Source organism: Leucoraja erinacea, chromosome 11 (genome assembly GCF_028641065.1).
Source record: "Leucoraja erinacea ecotype New England chromosome 11, Leri_hhj_1, whole genome shotgun sequence".
In the NCBI taxonomy this organism is placed as follows: domain Eukaryota; kingdom Metazoa; phylum Chordata; class Chondrichthyes; order Rajiformes; family Rajidae; genus Leucoraja; species Leucoraja erinaceus.
The window spans coordinates 44,952,763-44,975,170 of NC_073387.1; the positions used below are offsets into that span (position 1 = coordinate 44,952,763).

General features: G+C 41.6%; 1 protein-coding gene across 1 annotated transcript in view; it reads left to right on the forward strand.

Annotated features, from left to right (window-relative positions):
• Window positions 1-22,408, forward strand: part of LOC129701739 (glutamine--fructose-6-phosphate aminotransferase [isomerizing] 2-like) — a 58,987-nt gene that overhangs the window by 25,619 nt on the left and 10,960 nt on the right. Inside the window, exons 9-16 of the mRNA XM_055643136.1 lie at window positions 2,926-3,037; window positions 3,681-3,844; window positions 6,254-6,349; window positions 6,489-6,586; window positions 7,442-7,562; window positions 9,530-9,687; window positions 12,015-12,129; window positions 14,482-14,609. Of these exons, the coding sequence (XP_055499111.1) occupies window positions 2,926-3,037; window positions 3,681-3,844; window positions 6,254-6,349; window positions 6,489-6,586; window positions 7,442-7,562; window positions 9,530-9,687; window positions 12,015-12,129; window positions 14,482-14,609 (992 nt within the window). The remainder of the gene's footprint in view (window positions 1-2,925; window positions 3,038-3,680; window positions 3,845-6,253; window positions 6,350-6,488; window positions 6,587-7,441; window positions 7,563-9,529; window positions 9,688-12,014; window positions 12,130-14,481; window positions 14,610-22,408) is intronic.

Below are 22,408 nucleotides of genomic sequence, written 5' to 3' on the forward strand. Positions count from 1 at the left end.
GGTTCAAGTTAAACTCAATCAAATGTTGGCTCTAGCCTCAAACATTAATTTGTTCTTGTTAATTGTGAATGTACTGGGTGTAATTGTGAGTCATGATCAATAATAAAGGGCCCGTCCCACTGTACGAGGTAATTCAAGAGTTTCTGATTCCAACTCGGAGAATTATGGTAATAGCTGCTCGTAGTTACTCGGGGCTCTCGTGGACATTTTTCACCATGTTAAAAAAACTTCACGAGCTTACCGCCTTTCCCGAATGCCTGCCGTTAGCGTTACGAGCCGCTAAGAGACATCCCGAGCTCCGATGTACCCTCTACGTACATTCTACGTACTTACCACGAGTTTGATTTTTTTTTTAACTCGGGAGAGCTCTCGGGTAAACACGTGTAGTGGGACAGGCCCTTAAAGTCTGAAGAAGGGTTTCGGCCCGAAACGTTGCCTATTTCCTTCGCTCCATAGATGCTGCTGCACCCGCTGAGTTTCTCCAGCTTTTTTGTGTAACCTTAAAGCTACTGTTCTTTACACATTTGCACCTTGTTCTTATGTGAAGACAACCTTCTTTTTTTTTAACCAGTCAACTATTTCTTTAGTATTGCCTAAACAACCTCCTGAATTTATACTTGGAATTTAAACAAAGAAAAGCATTTAAAAGGTGTCACAAAATGCTTTACAGCCAATTTATTCCCTTTTCTTTCCAAGAATGTCCACCATTCCAAATTCACACTGTGAGAACCCAAAATGATAAAAACCAGACGGTGGCAAATGGTCAATTAAACAGTTTAAATTTGTGGGGAATAAGTATTGGCTTGGGTATCAGAAGTTCTTCCCAAAGATCCTATAGCAAGCAAGATAGATCACTCGACGAAAAAGACGTAGTACGGTCATGGGCAGATTCATGGGTAATTTTCGGCCCCATTTCCGTAACCGGCTTCCGTCTCCGCACCAAAGATCCCATAGCGGAGTGCGGAGATGGAAGCCGGTTACAGAAACATCCTCGTAAAAATAAAAGTTATTCGATAAAAAATCTTCTCCTCATTTTCAGAATTATAATTTATTGACATAAACTGTTCCCCCGCAACGTTGATTACATGACGAGATGGGTCGGGTCGGGTTACTGAAATAGATGGAAAAAAGGGCCCACATTCCGCTCCGTTGCGTACTACACGTCAGCCCATTGCATTTAGAAGGAGTGGTCTATCTTGCTCAGCTATAGGATCTTTGGATCTTCCTGGCTATTTTTCCAAATCAAACCAAAGGATCTTTGAGGGAAATAGCAGGCAGACCCTCGTTTTAACAAGAAAAATTGCAGATCTTTCTTGAATTAATTTGCAGAGCACTTTTGAAACTTTGAAGCTTTAAGATATGATTTTTTTTTAATCCTTAACTTCTATTTTAGTGATTTACATTCTGAGTTTAGTTTTAGCGAAGAACAGTGAAGGTAAAGGAAAATCCAAAGAGATTCTGTAAATATATTTCGAGGAAAGAGTTAACTCGGGAGAGAATAAGGGCCCTTCAGGATAAATGTGGTTGCTTATGTGTGGAGCTACAGGAGATGATTACTCCATGAATACTTTTTATTTCTATTTACCATGGAGAAGTAATGAAAGCTAGGCAATTTTGGAAAGAAGTAGAGATGTCTTGAAACATTATCCATATTACAGAAGAGCAGATGCTGGCGAACTTAAACCAAATAAAATTGGACACAACAGCGGGCCAGGACTAAGTGTATCCTGGGACATTGTGGGTAACCAGGGAAGAGATTGATGGGTGCCTGTCGGAGATATTTGTGTCGTGGGTGCGGTATTGGAAAACTGGATAATCTCGTACCTTTATGTAAGAATAGCTGCAAAGATTTTCCTCAAATATTTTCATTCTAACCAACATCAAACTAATTTGTTTGTCATCTGTATTAACGATTTGGATGGAAATGGAGATGGCATGGTATAATGAACAGTGAAGAAGATGATGATTACGGCAGGATCTAGATGAGCTGGTGAAGTGGGCCATGAAATGGCAATGGACTTTAACTTTGCGTTGTATATTGGTAAATTAAACTAAGGCAGGAGTTGAACAGTAAATGTCAGATCCTGGAGAGGGTTGTAGGACAGAGAACTTTAGTGGTAATAGCGGCAGGGTGATGAAAAAGGTGTAAAGCACGCAAGCCTTCATTGGTAGGTGCATTGAGTACAATGGTTGGGATGTCATGTTGTAACTGTACAAGATGTTGGTGGGAGTTCACTTGGAGTCTTGTGTGCAGTTCTGGTCAGCTACCAATTGCAAGATTGTTGTTAGGCTGGAAAGGATGGATACAAGGCTGACACTGGGACTTGAGGGTTTGAGTTATAAGGAAAGGCTGGACCTCCCCCCCCCCCCCCCCCTCCCCCCTGCAGAAACATAGCGAGCTGAGGGTAACCTCAGAGATATATAAAATCAGGAAGAGTATTGATATGGGGTAAGATCAGTTAGGATAGAGGTGTTTAAGAAGGAACTGCAGATGCTGGAAAATCGAAGGTACACAAAAATGCTGGAGAAACTCAGCGGGTGCAGCAGCATCTATAGATGCTGCTGCACCCGCTGAGTTTCTCCAGCATTTTTGTGTACCTTAGACATATTTAAAACAAGAGGACATGATTTATTTGAGAGGGAAAGATTTAAAAGTGACGTGAGGGGCAACCTTTACACACAGAGGATGGTGGGTGAGTTGAACCAGCTGCCAGACGAAGTAGAGATGGGTACAATTATAACATTTAATATACCTTTGGACAGGCACATGGACGCAAAAGGTTTCAAGGAATTTGGCCTAATTCAGGCAAATGACACTATCTTACATGGGCAACTTGGTCTGCATGGACAAGTTGGGATGAAGGGCTTGATTCCTTACGCTGACTTGACAAAATTACTTAGCACAATTCTTTTTTTTCATTACAGATAACAATAACAAAAATGACCATTTATCCAAAACACACGAAATTAAGCACAAAGGTTTTAATGGCACTGGAGAGGATAAAAGTGTTGAATTTTATTTTGCATCTGATGCTAGGTAAGCATGAAATCATTACTTGGAAATCAAACACAAACGGATTTGATTGTTAACTATTATGTGAGTTTAAAATTTGATATTTTTGGAAAGAAAATGCAATTTTTTTTCATCTTCAAGAATCTTGCACTTTCATGATATTTGGCCTGGCAATTCCAGTTGTAATGCTCATCAAACATTTGGAATACAGGACACAAATATAATGATGTAATTTATGGTTATTTTGAGCATTGCCTTGTGAAATGGCTTGCAGTTGTCTACTTTGGCCACTCAAAAAGAAATATGTGTTTGGTAATGCAGTAATCAGTGTTGTTGAAAGGCCATGCAAACACTTGACACTTGCTTCATTCTGGAGGACAACTGCTCTCGGAGAACCCTTCTATTAGAGTGATTTTGGATGAGGCATGCTGCCATTTCTGCACATATTACCATTTTGCTGTGATAGTACAGCACTTTGAGTCCTAAAAAGTAATAAAAATGCATTTTGTGTTTTTGTGTCAGTTTTGTTGTTGTGTGCGTATATATATATATAAAAATAAATATATATATATATATATATATATATATATATATATATATATATATATATATATATATATATATATACAACAACATCAACGCTAATTATCTACCAATTCTTCAACAGTGCAATCATTGAGCACACAAACCAAGTGATGTATCTGGAGGATGATGACATTGCTGCAGTGGTGGATGGTTGTCTCTCCATTCACCGTGCTAAAAGATCAGTGGGTGATTTAGCATCCAGAACTGTACATACTCTGCAAATGGAATTGCAACAAATCATGAAAGGTGAATGGCAGCTGTAGAAACATGTGCAATGAGCAATGATTGCATATTTATTACAGGAACCAAACACAGGGTTATACTTTTTATGAAACTGTGTTATAAATTTATGTCATCTAATACCAGTTCAACAGAGAAACATGTAGAAGTAAGGAACTGCAGATTTACATAATGCTGGTTTACAAAAAAGATAAAATGCTAGAGCAGGGCTGGGGAACCTTTTCATGTTGGAATGCCGCATTAAGTTAGCTGTAATCTAATAAGGCCGCATCCAAGAAACTTCAATTGGATATACTTCACGACATTTATCTTGAAAGTTGTTGAAGAAATCCATTCCTCGTGTTCTACCCATAAGAGTGCCCAAAGCGAGTAACTCTTTGTGGCAATAAAATTGAATTGAATTGAATTTCCTTTATTGTCATTCAGACCTTTCAGTCTGAACGAAATTTTGTGCCTGCAGTCATACATACAATAATACAATAATAGACAACAGAACAGACAGTAAACACAAATTAACATCCACCACAGTGAGTCCACCAAGCACCTCCTCACTGTGATGGAGGCAAAAATCTTAGGGCTGCAGTCTCTACCCTCCTCTTCTCCCTCTGCGCTGATGCGATACCCCACCGGGCGATGGTAAAATCAGTCCCGCGGCTCACCGAGCTCCGCGAATGGGCCGGTTCAAACACCGCGGCCCGGGGTGGTCGAAGCTGCCGCCCTCCAGTCCAGCGGACGCAGCTGTTGACGTCGTCCACTGGCCCGCGGCCGAACCCCGGACTCAGGCCGCCGCCGCCAGAACGCTGTTTCAGCCACCGGAGCACCGTTCCAGCCCTCTGGCTGGGCCGCCCCACACGGGAGCGGGCTGGGCCGCCCCCACGGCAGAGCCGTTTCCCTCCTGACGGGAGGCTCAGCCCTGCGCCAGGCCGCCCTGACGGGTCGCCAGCTCTGCCACCCTCACGGGACGCCTCCTCAGCGCACCCCGACGGGAGGCAGCCCCACGCCAGGCCGCCCTCAGGGGAGCGATACCTCAGGCTGGGCCAAAACGAGAAGTTGCAGCCCCTCACGGGATTCCCCCCGAGCTGGGCCACCCTCACGGGGCGAGCCCAGGGCAGTCCTGAAGCTCCCCCAGAGTTCGAGGTCGCCAGCTCCCCCACGGAGGCAGAGAAGGGGGATACGACCCCCCCCCCCGAAGGGAGAGACAGCCCCCAACACCCCCCCCCCCCCCCCCCCCCCCCCCATACATAACACAAACCTAAAAAAAACAAAAACTTAGCTGGACAAAACGAATAAAAACACACAAAAAAGTAAAAACAAACGGACTGCAGGCGAGCCGCAGCCGTTCACCAGCGCCGCCACTTCCGGACTTCATGACTTACTAATGTTTTAATTGTGGCCCTCAGTTGGGGGGGGGGGGGGGGATTATTTTGTTGAATCTACTTTTACTCTTTGGGAATTTTAAATACGTGCATTTTAAGATTAAAATAAAAATAATAAAAGACAAACTAAAACGTATAAGTAAAAATAAAAGGATTTGTTCTACAAAATTTGGATTCATTCAAAAGGCCACACTTAATGGCCCAGAATGCCGCAGGTTCCCCACCCCTGTGCTAGAGTAACTCAGCGAATCAGACAGCCTCTCTGGAGAATATGGAAAGGAGACATTTGGAGTTGGGACCCTCCTTCAGACTTATGCAGCCACGAGGGAAGAAACGCGGAGTGATGGGGGGAGGGGGTTAAACACGTGGGAATTAACAGGCTGGGAAGTTGCAGAGGCCACCGCCCCACACGTGGTGCGCCAGGGACGGGCTTGCTACTCACACCACATGTTCATGTTGCTCGCTCGTGTTGGAATAAGGTTGCTCTGCAAACTGGGAAAGCCCTCAATGGGCCAAATGACCTCCTTCCTGGCGAAATTTAGAAGGAAGCCAGTTTCAAAAAATTGCTATTTTTTAATAGTCCATACAACTGCTTGCATTTCTGTTTCAGTGATATATTTCCATCACAGTCAATTTTTCATTATACTTGTAGACATATGAAGGAAACTACAGTTGTATTATCATTTCCAAAAAATAATTTGTTCATGCTCCATGGCGTCATACATAATTACTATAATCATAAAAAATCTGAAATTAATTTCTCATTTTCCAACATTATATGTATCTAATTATCTGTTCTTTCTGCTGTCAATTCGTTCCTCAGATTTCCCACCAATTATTTTTAATAGTTTTTTTTATCCTCTTTTGGATTAAGGATATCCTATCGATTTTGTTTAAACTGCTGGATAAATTGAGCATGGTTTATGATTCTGACATTGAACAGTAGAGAGTGCAAAGATTTCTAAATGTACCACTTCCAGTTAATTTTAAAATCACTTATAGCAGTATAATGATTAATTTTATTACTTTTTTAATACAGGAAACTTCAAAGCATTCATGCAGAAAGAGATTTTTGAACAACCAGAATCTATCGTCAATACATTGCGAGGGAGAATAAATTTTGAAGATGGCACAGGTAATAAAAAGTTACACTTAAAGCATAAAATGTAACTTTATTTTGAAGTATTACGTCATTCAGCAGCTGACAAATCACTAGCATTTTGAACGCATCTTTTTTTATAAGTGGTCATTAAATAGACCCTTATTTATTACAGTAATGCTGGGTGGATTGAGAGACCACATCAAAGAAATAAAACGATGCAGACGTTTGCTCTTAATTGGGTGTGGAACGAGTTACCACGCTGGAGTTGCAGTAAGTTTGAATATTCAGAGTCATCTATTCATTTACTTTTGATCTTTGCCAGTCTTTAGGTACAGGAGACCAAAAGTGTTTAGAAAGTAGTCAAATCAGCATTGCATGAAAAAGCCTTTCCAGTTTAATACAAGACACTCTGCTCTATTTTGTCACCAGCTAGGCCAATGATATCATATACCTCCTGTGAAAAAAATTGTGACCACGGGGGAAAAAGTGAAGCCTGCAATGGAAAACTGCAGGAAAAGCCACCTGGGGTTGGAGTAGGTTTAAGGGGAGTTGATTTAGTAGGAGGAAGTCAATGGAGGGTTTGAAAGAAAATATTAGGGTCTGGCCACACTGCACGAGCAGACCAATGTGGCAAATGTATTGGCATCGGGCCAGTGCTGAGATTAGCCAAAGAGATTGGGAGATGCTGAGGGTGCTGTAAGCAAGGTCAGTGAAAAGATTGCTGAGGGAATATGTTATCATATTACCGTCATTGGCCATCCCTGGGAACCAACTTATTTTGTCTAATATGCCAATTGCGATAGTTTTAAGGAAATTGGTAGCATTTCATCTTATCAAATAATGGGCCAATAAATCTTGGCATAGAAAAGATATTGGCTTAAAGTCCCATCTGTCTCATTGAATGCATGTGAAAGACTCCATTGTACTTGAACAGATAAATTATCCCAACACAATGGCCCTCAACAATCCCAAATAAAAGAGAATCGGAGCTAATTATATGTTTGGCTGGCATCGGCTTGTAATTGAAAGGTTAATAATTCTAGGCAGTTTGAACAAAGTTATATTATTTATATTATTAATCCTACCATATAACCAGCATTGTATTGTAATTTTTGGTCAATTTAGACACGCCAAGCATTGGAAGAACTAACTGATCTCCCGGTGATGGTTGAACTTGCTAGTGATTTCTTGGACAGAAGTACACCAGTTTTCAGAGATGATGTCTGTTTCTTCATTAGCCAGTCAGGTATATATAAAACTTGAAATGACAACTAAATACAAAGATCAAAGGTTTCAAAGGTCTTTTATTGTCACGTGGACCAATTAAGGTACAGTGATATTCGTATTACCATACAAGCCATACTAAAAAAAGCACCAAGACACACAACTACATAAAAGTTAACATAAACATCCACCATAGTGGATTCCCCACATTCCTCACTGTGATGGAAGGCATAAAGTCTAATTTTCCTCCCTCGTTTTCTCCCGCGGTTGAACTATCCACAATTGGGGAGATCGAAGCTCCCGCAGCCGGCGGTTGAAGCTCCTGCAGCTTGGAGCTCCCGAAGTCGGTCTCTAACCAGGGACTGCGAGCTTCACGATGTTAAGTCCGCAGGCACCCGCGCGCGGTTGGAGCTACCGAGGTCGGTTCCTGGCAAAGGGATCGCCAGCTTCACGATGTTAAGTCCGCAGGCTCCCGCGGTTGGAGCTAACAAAGTCGGTCTCCAGCAGAGGCCACCAACTCCTCGATGTTAGTCCGCACTGCGGACGGAGATACGATACGGAAATAAATCACATCTCCATCGAGGAATGAGATTTTAAAAAAGTTTCCCCAAGCCTACTCCCCACCCCCATCCCCCACATAAAACAAGCTGAAAAACACGAAAACATAATTTAACATATATTATAAACCAACAGAGAAGGAAGGGACAGACAGACTGTTGGCGAGGCAGCATTGCTAGCGCCACCTGGTGAAAATCATTTAATAACGTGCATTTATATGTAATTATGAAGAAATTATCCTTTCTGGAAATTCAGAAGAGATATCTGAAACAAATTATTGAATGATGTGGAGACAAGTAACTGCAGATTCTGGTTTACACAAGACACAAAATGCTGGAGTGACTGAGTAGGCCAGGCAGCATCATTGAAAACCATGGATAGTTGATGTTTCGGGTCAAGATCCTTCTTCAGACTAATTGCAGGTGTGGGTGGTCACTCTAGCTTTCTTCTTTCTCACCCTTGCAATCAGTCTGAAGAAGGGTCTCTATCTCAAATGGCACCCAACCATATACACCAGGGATGATGTCTGACCCCCTGAGTTACTACCATTTTGTGTCTTTACTTAGTTATTCATTGTTTACATATTAATTAATTGTCACTGAAGTAAAGTGAAAGAAGATAACAATCACAGTCACAATAATACTTTATTAGCCAAGTATGTTTTGCAACATACGAGGGATTTCATTTGCCATACAGTCATTAAAATAAAAAGCAACGGAACACAAAAAACACATTTTAACATAAACATCCATCACAGAGATCTTCCACATTCCTCACTGTGATGGAAGGTGAAAAAAAGTTCAATCTCTTCCCTTTGCTCTCCCGCAGCCGGGGGCCTCGAGCCCTCTGTTGACGGGATGATCTTGACTCCCATAGCCAGCGGCGGGCCCACTGCGTCGAGGCGATCAGCTCCTGCATGGGGGGGATGTCAGCTCCCCCGCACCAGGCGATCAAACCCTGCATCGGGGCTGGTTGAACCTTCCGCGACGTTGGAGCTCCCGACATTCACGGCCTCTCCCGAGACTACGAGCTCCCGATGTAAAGTCCACAGGCAGCGGTTGGCGTGATCCCAGGCAAGGGATAGATTCTGATGTAAGTCCACGCCCGCGGTGGGGCCCAAGGTCAGTCCGAGGAAGCCTCCAACTCTATCGATGGCAGGCCGCAGTGCGACTGGAGAATGCGATCCGATAATTAATTGCATCTCCGGCAAGGTAAGAAACTGAAAAAAAATATTCCCCCGACCCCTCACCATCCCCCCCACATGAAACAAACCAGAGAACATCAACACAGACTTTTAATACACACTAAAAAATAAAATTAAAAAAAAAACTTGGCGGGGCTGCCAATCGTGGTAATAACTGTAAAATTATCTAATTTTGTATTACGCCAATGTATCATTTTATATCATGCCAAACTCTATTTGTTTAACAGGTGAAACTGCAGATTCTCTCATGGCTCTTCGTTATTGTAAGAATCGTGGTGCCTTGACTGTTGGCATTACCAACACAGTTGGAAGCTCCATTTCTCGAGAAACTGATTGTGGTATACATATTAATGCTGGACCTGAAATTGGAGTGGCAAGCACAAAGGTTAATGAGTTTTTGAGAACAATGTTATCTTTTATTTATGCTGTACCACTGAAACAACACAATACGACTTAATAATAAAAACTGAAAATAGTGGCGAGGCTCAGCAGGTAGGAGAGAACACATGTTAACGTATCATCTCTGTAGCACACGGTCACGTGGGATTATCCAATCTAAAGCAACCATTCTGAAACCAAGAAAAGCGCTGAAGATTGTTGGCACTGCAGATAAAGTGGCTATAGTTACTTACTTTTAAAATCTTGGAAGCAATCTGGGGTTTTGTCACTCTTTTGTGATATTTTGCAGGAAGATTGTTCCCGATATTGGGGAAGTCCAGAACAAGGGGTCACAGTTTAAGAATAGGGGGAAGTCTTTTAGGACCGAGATGAGAAATTTTTTTTTTACACAGAGTGGTGAATCTGTGGAATTCTCTGCCACAGAAGGTAGTTGAGGCCAGTTCATTGGCTATATTTAAGAGGGAGTTAGATGTGGCCCTTGTGGCTAAATCGATCAGGGGATATGGAGAGAAGGCAGGTACAGGATACTGAGTTGGATGATCAGCCATGATCATATTGAATGGCGGTGCAGGCTCCAAGCGCCGAATGTCCTACTCCTGCACCTATTTTCTATGTTTCTATACCTACATAAGAAAGAACTGCAGATGCTGGAAAAATCGAAGGGAGACAAAAATGCTGAAGAAACTCAGAGGGTGAGACAGCATCTATGGAGTGAAGGAATAGGCACATTTCGGGTCAAGACAGGTCTCTACCCGAAACGCCACCTATTCCTTCGCTCCATAAATGCTGCCACACCTGCTGAGTTTCTCCAGCAATTTTGTCAACCTACATACCTGTACTTCTTTGGAATGTTTCACTTTCCTTGTATCACTTTCCTTAAATGAACTTTGGTGCGTACTGTCTCTATAACTTGTGGAAATCTTGCAAATGCGGTAATAATGATGGTTGTTATTAGCCATTTATATTGTTGATCTGACAAATTTGCCAGTGCAGCTGTTGGAAACTCCAAGTGATTGGCTTTCAGTTTTGGATGCCTTCAAGAAACCGAACGCCTACTATAAGTGCATCATCCCTCATCATTTTCATTGCAATGGAATATTTTTCCAAAAAATGATCCTGATTGATCCCTTTTTAGACAAATTTTACTTTAGCTATTGAAAGAAGCAGGTCTTATGTTACCAGCTAGTTGAGAGAAGAATTTAAAGAATTTGCTTTCGAAGACATATAGTGACAATCTGAATCAATTTTGAAACTAGAATGAACCTGGTCGCATAAGAAAAAGTAGTTTAATGAAACACTAGTTATCCATTATCAGTTGTTCAGAAATCCCTTTAGTTTGGCATAGGCTCATTTGGGGCATTGTTTCTCACATTCTTTTTTAATTCAATGTGTTCACTAGAACATTTATAGTACTACTGAGTAAGTTGTAAAATGTATGTTGGGATATTAATAGGAGTTAATGAGGTGGTAGGACTGATAGTCCACCACCAACCAAGTCCTGACCATGATGGCTTGTCAGTTTTACTGTGATTCCCGGCTGAGATCGTACTATGTGTGATGGAAGAACTAAAATTATTTTCTTTGTAATAAATATACATTTTTATTTATATATGAACGGTATAAAAATGAAAATGCTAATTTATATGTTTGCAATGGCACGAGAACATAAATTTAGGTTAGTCTATAACTCCCATGTTGTATTAGAATAATACCAGTTGTTATGTTCTAGTCTTCAGTTTCTCTATTATGCTCTCTGTTTGAATTGCTCTCTGCTGGATTCTAAGCTGACCTCATTCATAAAAGTGTTTTTGTTTGGAATAAAATGACATAAAATAAAAAATCTGCAAGAAGCTCATAAATCATAAAATCTCTTTGAGATCTCCATTATGCAGTTATTGGCACAAACCAACAAACAATTATTTTCCAGCATCTGCAGTTCCTTCTTGAACAATTATTTCTACTGTTTTCATATGAATTTAATGCATATTTTACAATAATGGGCAATATTGTCTGACCTATTTATGCTAATGCTGTAAAGCAGTATTGTTCAGATTGGATCTCGATTTGGCATTGCCATGTCTGCTTTGAAAAAAAAATAATGCCTTTTGCTCACTATGCAAAAGGCATTGTAAAAGATTCCCTAAATAAAATGGTAAAAGTTCTTTAAATTCGAGTTAATTATCAAACAGAATTTATAGTGCTAAACGATGCTTGATAATCCTTCTATCCACACAATGTTTTAAGACATTATAAATATTACCAAAAACATAATTGTGAACCTCCTGACAATTGTTTATTTTAACTTACTTACAGGCCTATACAAGCCAGTTTGTTTCCTTGATTATGTTTGGCCTCATGATGTCTGAGGATCGTATCTCAATGCAGAAAAGGAGAAAGGACATCATTGCTGGACTTCAATTTTTACCAGGTGCTTATCATTGTATATCAAACTGTGCACTGAAATTTAACCAGCCAATAGTTTATTAAATCATTGTCGAGGAGTACATAAGGATTAACTAGCTTTATTTTTTAATTTTACTGTGTTCTTTTGAACCAGGTTTTTAACGGTTGTTTGTCTCTATTGGCTCAGCTGGGAAACCATGGACTTTCCTCTTGCTTTTCATCAGTGATCATCTCTTGACCTTCTATCCCAAAATGCCCCAAATCCCAAAGTATTGGGGATTATTCCCTTGAACTCTAAATTTTGGCCTCCTACTCACCAGTGCCTTTCATTTCTATCACGTTTGAGGAGGATTCACACCTAAAAGATAAGAACAAGGGGTGCAAATATTTAGATTGGGGATTCAATTATTTTCCCTCAAAAGCTGCCTGATCTACTGAGCATTCCCAGCATTCTTTCAGAGTTCCAGCAACTTTAGTGCTCTGCATCTCCCGGCTTCAGTATTATTTATTTCTTCTATCCCCATTCATCTCCTTCAGATAGATTGGTCATCATCACCATCACTCAACTGGGACCATAGCCAATCACATCAGTCAGTGTCCATTCTATCAAACGTGGGGAATTGCACTGGTAATCTAATGCCATTGCACTTCTGAAGAAGTGTTCTAAAGCATTCACTTTGGGGAATTTGGTAATGAAGGATTATCAATCAATTTTATAGTTTGGGGGGAGGAATTCCTGTCAGTAATTGGGAAATTAAATAGTTTTCCATTGAACCAGGAAATGTTTGAGGCAGAGGAAATTATGTGACTGTAAAGGAAGAAAAGGCCATTGTGATCAGTTCTACTCTGGGGAAGATCTGGTATAGAACTTCAGGGGAGGTGGGGATAGGGGTGGGAGGGGGGATGAAATATGCTCTTCTTCTGTGGTAAATTTTATATTATTTGGAAACCTGTTTATAATGGCAGTCTTTACGACATTCTCAAAGTCCAACCGATAGCCATTACTCCTCGGTGATGGTTAGGAGGTATAGTTTACGCACTCACGACACACTTAAGATAGTAAAAGCAAATCTTCCAAACGTTGTTTCTTGATCAATTGGTCTTTTATTGAAGTAGTACATAGCAAATAATTAATCCGCCACTTTCCGTTTTCAATCGTTGTTCCATTCATGTCATATAAATCATATGAAAGTTTCTTCTTGTAAAAGCATGTCATCTCATTAACTTGTGTGTGTCATGATCATGTTGTGTATGATAAAACACTGTATTCTCGCCATCCTTCCGAGACCCAACTGACTCCTAATCTATGAGTCTGCGCTAGTCTCTAAAAATAGACACACGCATTCTACGTATCAAATCCCACCTACAAAAGTCCAGACAGATAAAAACTAAAATATAAAAAATGTTAGACATGGCTATAATATACTGACTTAAGTTTAATGGCTCCTAGACTGTTTTTCTTATGAAATATTTGCATGCATATGATAATTGCCCGTTTCTAAGCTTCCCCCAGTCTAGTTTCAGTAAAAAGACTGAATCAAGCACTTGAAACAACTACATTTTATTTTATCAAAAGCGCGGCACAGTTCAACTACTGTACCTATCCCACCGCGGGTTTGATCCTCGTGTCTGCCTGTTCAAGCCCCCCAGGGCTCGCTCAGACAGAAATGCACCAGAGGTTCACGCAGTCCAACGCGCTCTCCCAGAAGATCGATGCTGAGCATCGTGATCACGGACTTTTATATGTCCCGGGACCTCAAGGGGCCGAACCACACGGGGGTGGTCTCTTAATAACCCAATTACAGATATCGATTAACCCCATACATAACAGGCATTCCCCTAACCCAATGATACAACAGTTCAATACATTGTATTCAAAACAGAGTAAGCCAACCAAGAAACATGTACCCTGATTTACAGAAAACCCAGACCAGGCTCAACACCTCATCCAATCAACACTTGGCAAAGTCAAACTCTGCAACATTATTTACAATTGTTTACAATGTGTAGGTCTGGTTTGCAGCCATCCAATCCATTCTATGCATTTTGCACCTAATTGACAGGGTTTGCAGATATTCCAATTCTTTGCTTGCAAATTGTATCTAAGCTCCAGACACTCTGGCACCTCTCTACAGCTTGTCCTAGCTCTGCAGAGAGCAACTCCAAATTGACCAAATCTCCCAGCAACCCTGAAATATTACCCCATTTTGAAGTCCTAGCAGCTCCAATTTAGTCAGGATTAACACATATTGCTTTGGTTGCAGGTCCCTGATGAATATAGATAATTAAATTTGAACTAATATAATTACTGCTATTTTCCTCACAACTGCCCTCATTCATTAACCCGTTGTTATTATTTCCATGCAACTCCTCTTAGATTTGATCAAAGAAGTTCTGTCCTTGGATGAAAAGATTGAACAATTGGCCAAAGAGATGTTCCAGCACAAATCACTCCTAGTCATGGGCCGTGGCTATCATTATGCTACTTGCCTTGAAGGAGCTTTAGTAAGTAGAACCTCAATTTAAAAATCCTTCCTTCTAATTTGTTTAGCAATAAAAATCAAAGGCTGCTATAAATCTGAAATAAAAAATGGAAATGCTCTTGACAATCTGGCAGCATTTGTAGCGAGAAATGGCGTTGATAATCTATTACAAAAGTCATTCATTTGAAAAGACCATTGTGTTATTTAGTTTCTTCACGTGTGCTTTTCCCCTTTCAATCCATACCAATGAATTATTCTGCAAAGCCAAGCTGCATGTTGTTAATTGCTTGGACTGAAACATGGTGGATTTATTTCAAGATAATTTGATAAATGCTAACCCCAGTCTGTTAGGTTAGACCAGCACACCTCTTCAACCCTCACCCTGAACACCTGCGTTCCACAGGGCTGTGTGCTGAGCCCCCTCCTCTACTCCCTCTTCACCTACGACTGCACACCTGTACATGGTACTAACACCATCATCAAGTATGCAGATGATACAACGGTGATTGGCCTCATCAGCAACAACGATGAGTCGGCATATAGAGAGAAGGTCCAGCTCCTATCAGCATGGTGCGCTGACAACAACCTGGCCCTCAACTCCAAGAAGACCAAGGAGCTCATTGTAGACTTCAGGAAGTCTAGAGGCGGCACGCACATCCCCATCCACATCAACGGGACGGAGGTGGAACGTGTTTCCAGCTTCAGGTTCATAGAAACATATAAATTAGGTGCAGAAGTAGGCCATTCGGCCCTTCGAGCCTGCACCGCCATTTAATATGATCATGGCTGATCATCCAACTCAGTATCCCGTACCTGCCTTTTCTCCATACCCTCTGATCCCCTTGGCCATAAGGGCCACATCTAACTCCCTCTTAAATATAGCCAATGAACTGGCCTCAACTACCCGCTGTGGCAGAGAGTTCCAGAGATTCACCACTCTCTGTGTGAAAAAAGTTCTCCTCATCTCGGTTTTAAAGGATTTCCCCCTTATCCTTAAGCTGTGACCCCTTGTCCTGGACTTCCCCAACATCGGAAACAATCTTCCTGCATCTAGCCTGTCCAACCCCCTAAGAATTTTGTAAGTTTCTATAAGATCCCCTCTCAATCTCCTAAACTCTAGAGAGTATAAACCAAGTCTATCCAGTCTTTCTTCATAAGACAGTCCTGACATCCCAGGAATCAGTCTGGTGAACCTTCTCTGCACTCCCTCTATGGCAATAATGTCCTTCCTCAGATTTGGAGACCAAAACTGCACGCAATACTCCAGGTGTGGTCTCACCAAGACCCTATACAACTGCAGTAGAACCTCCCTGCTCCTATACTCAAATCCTCTTGCTATGAAAGCCAACATGCCATTCGCTTTCTTTACTGCCTGCTGCACCTGCATGCCTACCTTCAATGACTGGTGTACCATGACACCCAGGTCTCGCTGCATCTCCCCCTTTCCCAATCGGCCACCGTTTAGATAATAATCTGCTTTCCCGTTTTTGCCACCAAAATGGATAACCTCACATTTATCCACATTAAACTGCATCTGCCAAACATTTGCCCACTCACCCAGCCTATCCAAGTCACCTTGCAGTCTCCTAGCATCCTCCTCACACCTAACACTGCCCCCCAGCTTAGTGTCATCCGCAAACTTGGAGATATTGCCTTCAATTCCCTCATCCAGATCATAATATATATTGTAAATAGCTGGGGTCCCAGTACTGAGCCTTGCGGTACCCCACTAGTCACTGCCTGCCATTGTGAAAAGGACCCGTTTACTCCTACTCTTTGCTTCCTGTTTGCCAGCCAGTTCTCTATCCACATCAATACTGAACCCCCAATGCCATGTGCTTTAAGTTTGTATACTAATCTCTTATGTGGGACCTTGTCGAAAGCCTTCTGGAAGTCCAGATACACCACATCCACAGGTTCTCCCCTATCCACGCTACTAGTTACATCCTCGAAAAATTCTATAAGATTCGTCAGACATGATTTACCTTTCGTAAATCCATGCTGACTTTGTCCAATGATTTCACCACTTTCTAAATGTGCTGCTATCCCATCTTTAATAACTGACTCTAGCAGTTTCCCCACTACCGATGTTAGGCTAACTGGTCTGTAATTCCCCGTTTTCTCTCTCCCTCCCTTCTTAAAAAGTGGGGTTACGTTTGCTACCCGCCAATCCTCTGGAACTACTCCAGAATCTAAGGAGTTTTGAAAGATTATTACTAATGCATCCACTATTTCTGGAGCTACTTCCTTAAGTACTCTGGGATGCAGCCTATCTGGCCCTGGGGATTTATCGGCCTTTAATCCATTCAATTTACCCAACACCACTTCCCGACTAACCTGGATTTCACTCAATTCCTCCACCTCCTTTGACCCGCGGGCCCCTGCTATTTCCGTCAGATCATTTATGTCTTCCTTAGTGAAGACGGAACCAAAGTAGTTATTCAATTGGTCCGCCATATCCTGGTTCCCCATGATCAACTCACCTGTTTCTGACTGCAAGGGACCTACATTTGTTTTAACTAATCTCTTTCTTTTCACATATCTATAAAAACTTTTGCAGTCAGATTTTATGTTCACTGCCAGTTTTCTTTCATAATCCATTTTTCCTTTTCTAATTAAGCCCTTCGTCCTCCTCTGCTGGTCTCTGAATTTCTCCCAGTCCTCCGGTATGCTGCTTTTTCTGGCTAGTTTGTACGCATCATCCTTTGCTTTGATACTATCCCTGATTTCCCTTGTTATCCATGGATGCACTACCTTCCCTAATTTATTCTTTTGCCAAACTGGGATGAACAATTTTTGTAGTTCATCCATGCAGTCTTTAAATGCCTTCCATTGCATATCCACCGTCAACCCTTTTAGAATTAATTGCCAGTCAATCTTGGCCAATTCACGTCTCATACCCTCAAAGTTACCTTTCTTTAAGTTCAAAACCATTGTTTCTGAATTAACAATGTCACTCTCCATCCTAATGAAGAACTCAACCATATTATGGTCACTCTTGCCCAAGGGGCCACGCACAACAAGACTACTAACTAACCCTTCCTCATTACTCAATACCCAGTCTAAAATAGCCAGCTCTCTCGTTGGTTCCTCTACATGTTGGTTTAGATAACTATCCCGTATACATTCCAAGAAATCCTCTTCCTCAGCACCCCTGCCAGTTTGATTCACCCAATCTATATGTAGATTGAAGTCACCCATTATAACTGCTTTGCCTTTGTCGCAAGCATTTCTAATTTCCTGTTTGATGCCTCTGGCATGAAATAGCCACCGGCATGATTATGATATAGTTGGGATCACGGAGACATGGCTCCAGGGTGACCAAGGCTGGGAGCTGAACATCCCGGGATATTCAATATTCAGGAGGGATAGAGAGAAAGGAAAAGGAGGTGGGGTAGTGTTGCTGGTTAGAGAGGAGATTAACGCAATGGAAAGGAAGGACATTAGTTTGGAGGATGTGGAATCGGTATGGGTAGAGCTGCGAAACAATAAGGGGCAGAAAACGCTGGTGGGTGTTGTGTACAGGCCACCTAACAGTAGTAGTGAAGTTGGGGATGGCATCAAACAGGAAATTAGATGGAAACTAGATGAACATTTCCTGTTCCTGGGGGTCACCATCTCCGATGACCTCTCTTGGACCCACAATACCTCAACTCTGGTCAAGAAGGCTCACCAGCGTCTCTTCTTCCTGAGGAGACTGAAGAAGGTCCATCTGTCTCCTCAGATTCTGGTGAACTTCTACCGCTGCACCATTGTATGGTATGGCAACTGCTCTGTCTCCGACCGGAAAGCACTGCAGAGGGTGGTGAAAATTGCCCAACGCATCACCGGTTCCTCGCTCCCCTCCATTGAGTCTGTCCAAAGTTGTCTGCGAAGGGCGCTAAGCATTGCTAAGGACTGCTCTCACCCCAACCATGGAATGTTTACCCTCCTACCATCCGGGAAGCGCTACAGGTCTCTCCGTTGCCGGACCAGCAGGTCCAGGAACAGCTTCTTCCCTGCGGCTGTCATACTACTCAACAATGTACCTCGGTGACTGCCAATCACCCCCCCCCCCCCCCCCCCCCCCCCCCGGACACTTCTCCCACAGGAAATGCTATGACTGTATGCATGTAAATAGATTTATTTATTGAAATCATATTCTATGTCGCTCTTCCAGGGAGATGCTAACTGCATTTTGTTGTCTCTGTACTGTACACTGACAATGACAATTAAAGTTGAATCTGAATCTGAATATTAAAGAACGTGTGCAGTTAGAACATTGGACAGAGTTGGGATGATGCCATGACTAATAAATTAAGTAGCTATTTCAGTGCTGGAACCAATAGACAATAGGTACAGGAGTAGGCCATTTGGCACTTTGAGCCAGCACTGCCATTCAATGTGATCATGGCTGATCATCCCCAATCAATACCCCGTTCCTGCCTTCTCCCCACATCCCCTGAGTCCGCTATTTTTAAGAACTCTATCTAGCTCTCTCTTGAAAGCATCGAGAGAACCTGCATCGAGAGAACCTGCCCTCTGAGGCAGAGAATTCCACAGACTCACCACTCTCTGAGAGAAAAAGTGTTTCCTCGTCTCCGTTCTAAAAGGCTTACTCCTTATTCTTAAACTGTGGCCTCTGGTTCTGGGCTCCCCCAACATCGGGAACTTGTTTCCTGCCTCTAGCGTGTCTAAGCCCTTAACAATCTTATATATTTCAATGAGATCTCCTCTCATCCTTCTAAACTCCAGAGTGTACAAGCCCAGCTGCTCCATTCTCTCAACATATGACAGACCAGCCATCCCGGGAATTAATTAACGCTGCACTCCCTCAATAGCAAGAATGTCCTTCCTCAAATTAGGGGACCAAAACTGCACACAATACTCCAGGTGTGGTCCCACTGGGGCTCTGTACAACTGCAGAAGGTCCTCTTTGCTCCTATATTCGACTCCTCTTGTTATAAAGGCCAACATGCCATTTGCTTTCTTCACTGCCTTCTGTACCTGCATGCTTACTTTCATTCTAACTACTGTTTAGTTTCCTAATATTGCACAATGGGTACATTCATTTCAATTTAAAATACTGTTAAACAGAGGACCCAAATAACCATCTTGAAGTTTGTAATCTTGCATATTTTGCTAGGTTCCACCTTGCCCCTTTTAAAGTTGAACTTTTTAATGAGTTCCTATTATTTTATTTCCTTGGCTTATAATATTTTTTGTTCATGGTTTTTAATCAATTGCTGAAGACGATGTTATGTTTTATCCCCTGTGTCCTTCAAATAGATAAAATCCATTTAAAAATTGATGTTCCTTTGATCGAAATAGCCAATATATTTTGAAGATTTCTATGTTTATACGTTTTCTTTCCATATATGCTTGTCAGGACATAACATATACTTATTTGATGATTATCAGGGCACAAATGAATTACATTTTTTCACTTTTTGTGACGCTGATATTTCCATTCTGTTTCATCCTGTCAGGGACAACTCAATTTTCTCCTTGAAATTGTTTTGAACTTTCAGCCCATTGTTTGGTTATTGCTGATTCCTCATATTTTTAGATATAAATACATTCTATGTGCCTTACTCGCTGCCAGTCCACTTATTCACCAATAATATAAACTTCTGCCAATACTGTGTTTACCAACTATGTTAGTTTTATTTCAATGTTGTGATGTATGCTAGCTAGGCCCATGTGTAAGGCTGCTTAATTAACCGAGACTGATAAATTTACTATATATTCATGATAGCCCTACATTTTGGGACATTTCTTGCTCGTTGCCATGCTAGTTGTGGTCATATTTTATGTAGCTGCTCCATATCAATGCCAGTGATTCCATATTGCTTTTTATTTCTAGAGAAGTATTTAAAATTATTTTGGTTTGCTTTATCCCAAGTTGAATATTCTGTTTACATATTCCACAAAAATAGGGAGAAAAATATTGCTCTGATCCCCTTTGCTAAGATTAGGTTACCGTAACTTGTTTTCCAACTCCATTTTGCATCTTTGTATCCTGATACTTAATGTCCTTCGTCACCAAGATGGTAATTAAATCTTCCAGATTTTATTCACTGTGCCTCGATGTACGTGACAATAACAAACTAAACTAAAAATGTGGATTTTAAGGGTCCATATCACTTCAAGAAACATTTCAAATTTGCTTTGCATGGGTAGAAAGAGCTCTGGATTTGTTCATAAGCGCCTGAGCTGTAATTTTTAAAGTGCGTCAGCAACGAGCATAGTTTCCGTGGTGAAGAACATAGTTCATTTGCATCCCTTTTAGTGATTGAATCAAGCCTGGATTGAATCACTCCTCACTCCTCACTCAGCAAGCACTAATGGTATAAGTTACAGTTATGCAATATCTCCTGATAATGTAAATGCTGAGGTATCATTGTGAACTTTAACATTCCTTTATAAAATGGAGTTTGTTTTTTGAGATGACTTAATCCAGGTGAAATCTCTTTTATTCTGCACACAACATCAAGCTTATACATTATTTCCTTCCTTATTTTTGTATTCCAGCCCCTTTCAGATGATATTGATTTCAGCAATAGTTAGGGGAGGACACTCTGCTTCTGGTCTGAGTGCAGGTGGATGGGACTAGGGGAAAATAAGTGTTCGCCAGTGACTGGAAGGGCCGAGATGGCCTGTTTCCGTGCTGTAATTGTTATATGGTTATATGGTTGCTTTTTATCTGTACTTTATAGCTGCAGTGATCATGGTGTAAATGACACAAATCCTAATTATTTTCCATTGCGACAAATCACTTACAAAATACTTCTTCCCGAATTGAAGCAAGTGACTTCTTCTTTCCTCGCTTTAAACTCCCAGGTGGCGTGCTTTTGCTCACTCATTTAGTCTATAACTGTTTTATAATTACTTATTGCATCACACAACTTAATTTGCCTGTTGGTCTGCAAGTTTTTGTACATCTATGTCTTGAGTGAATTATGAAAATGGCTAGAAAGTATTTATTGGTCTTAGTAAAAAGGACATAAAGTACTGGAGTAATTTAATGGGTCAGGAGATTATGCACTGGTAACTTTTCGGTTCTAGTCCCTTCTTCAGACTGATTATGGTGAGGCGTGAAGAAAGCGGGAAGAGGGGAGGGGCAGGACAAAGCCCGGTAAGTGATAGGTGGGTGCAGGTGAGGAGGGTGTTTGACAGGTAGATGGTGGGACAAAGGTCAGAGATGAAAACACAAAGAGGTGTGAGATAAGGATAGAAGAGTTGCAAATTGTGAAACCGGAAGAAGGAATGTAGGTTGAGGGATAGGGAAAAATTGGTGCAAGGCCGGGTGGGGTAAAGGTGAAAGAAGGGGGAGGGGAAAAGAAAAAAAGTGTGGGGAGTTGGGGAGGGGGGGTTCAACAGTTGCTTGAAATTAAGTTTTCATCCTGTGGAGTTGTAAGTTACCCAAGCGGTGATATTCCTCCAGTTTGCATATGCCTCACTCTTGGCAATGGTAGAGATTTAGGAAAGAAGGGTCAGTATGGGAAGAGGAGTTCAAATGGTTAGCAAACGGTAGATCCAGTAGGCCTTTGGCACATGTGCAGATCTCATTTCATACTTTTTACCACGATCTTCCACTCTGCCCTCCGATTCACTTGGATTATCTCTCTCTCCTCTCTTGATCTCTCTCTGTCCTTATCACAGGGGCAGACTATAGATTGACATTTACTACAATCCCAACAACTCCCACAGTTCAGTCTGAAGAAGGGTCTCGACCAAAAACGCCACCCATTCCTTCTCTTCATAGATGCTGCCTCACCCGCTGAGTTACTCCAGCATTTTGTGTCTAACTTTGTCACTCCCACAGTTATCTGGACTACA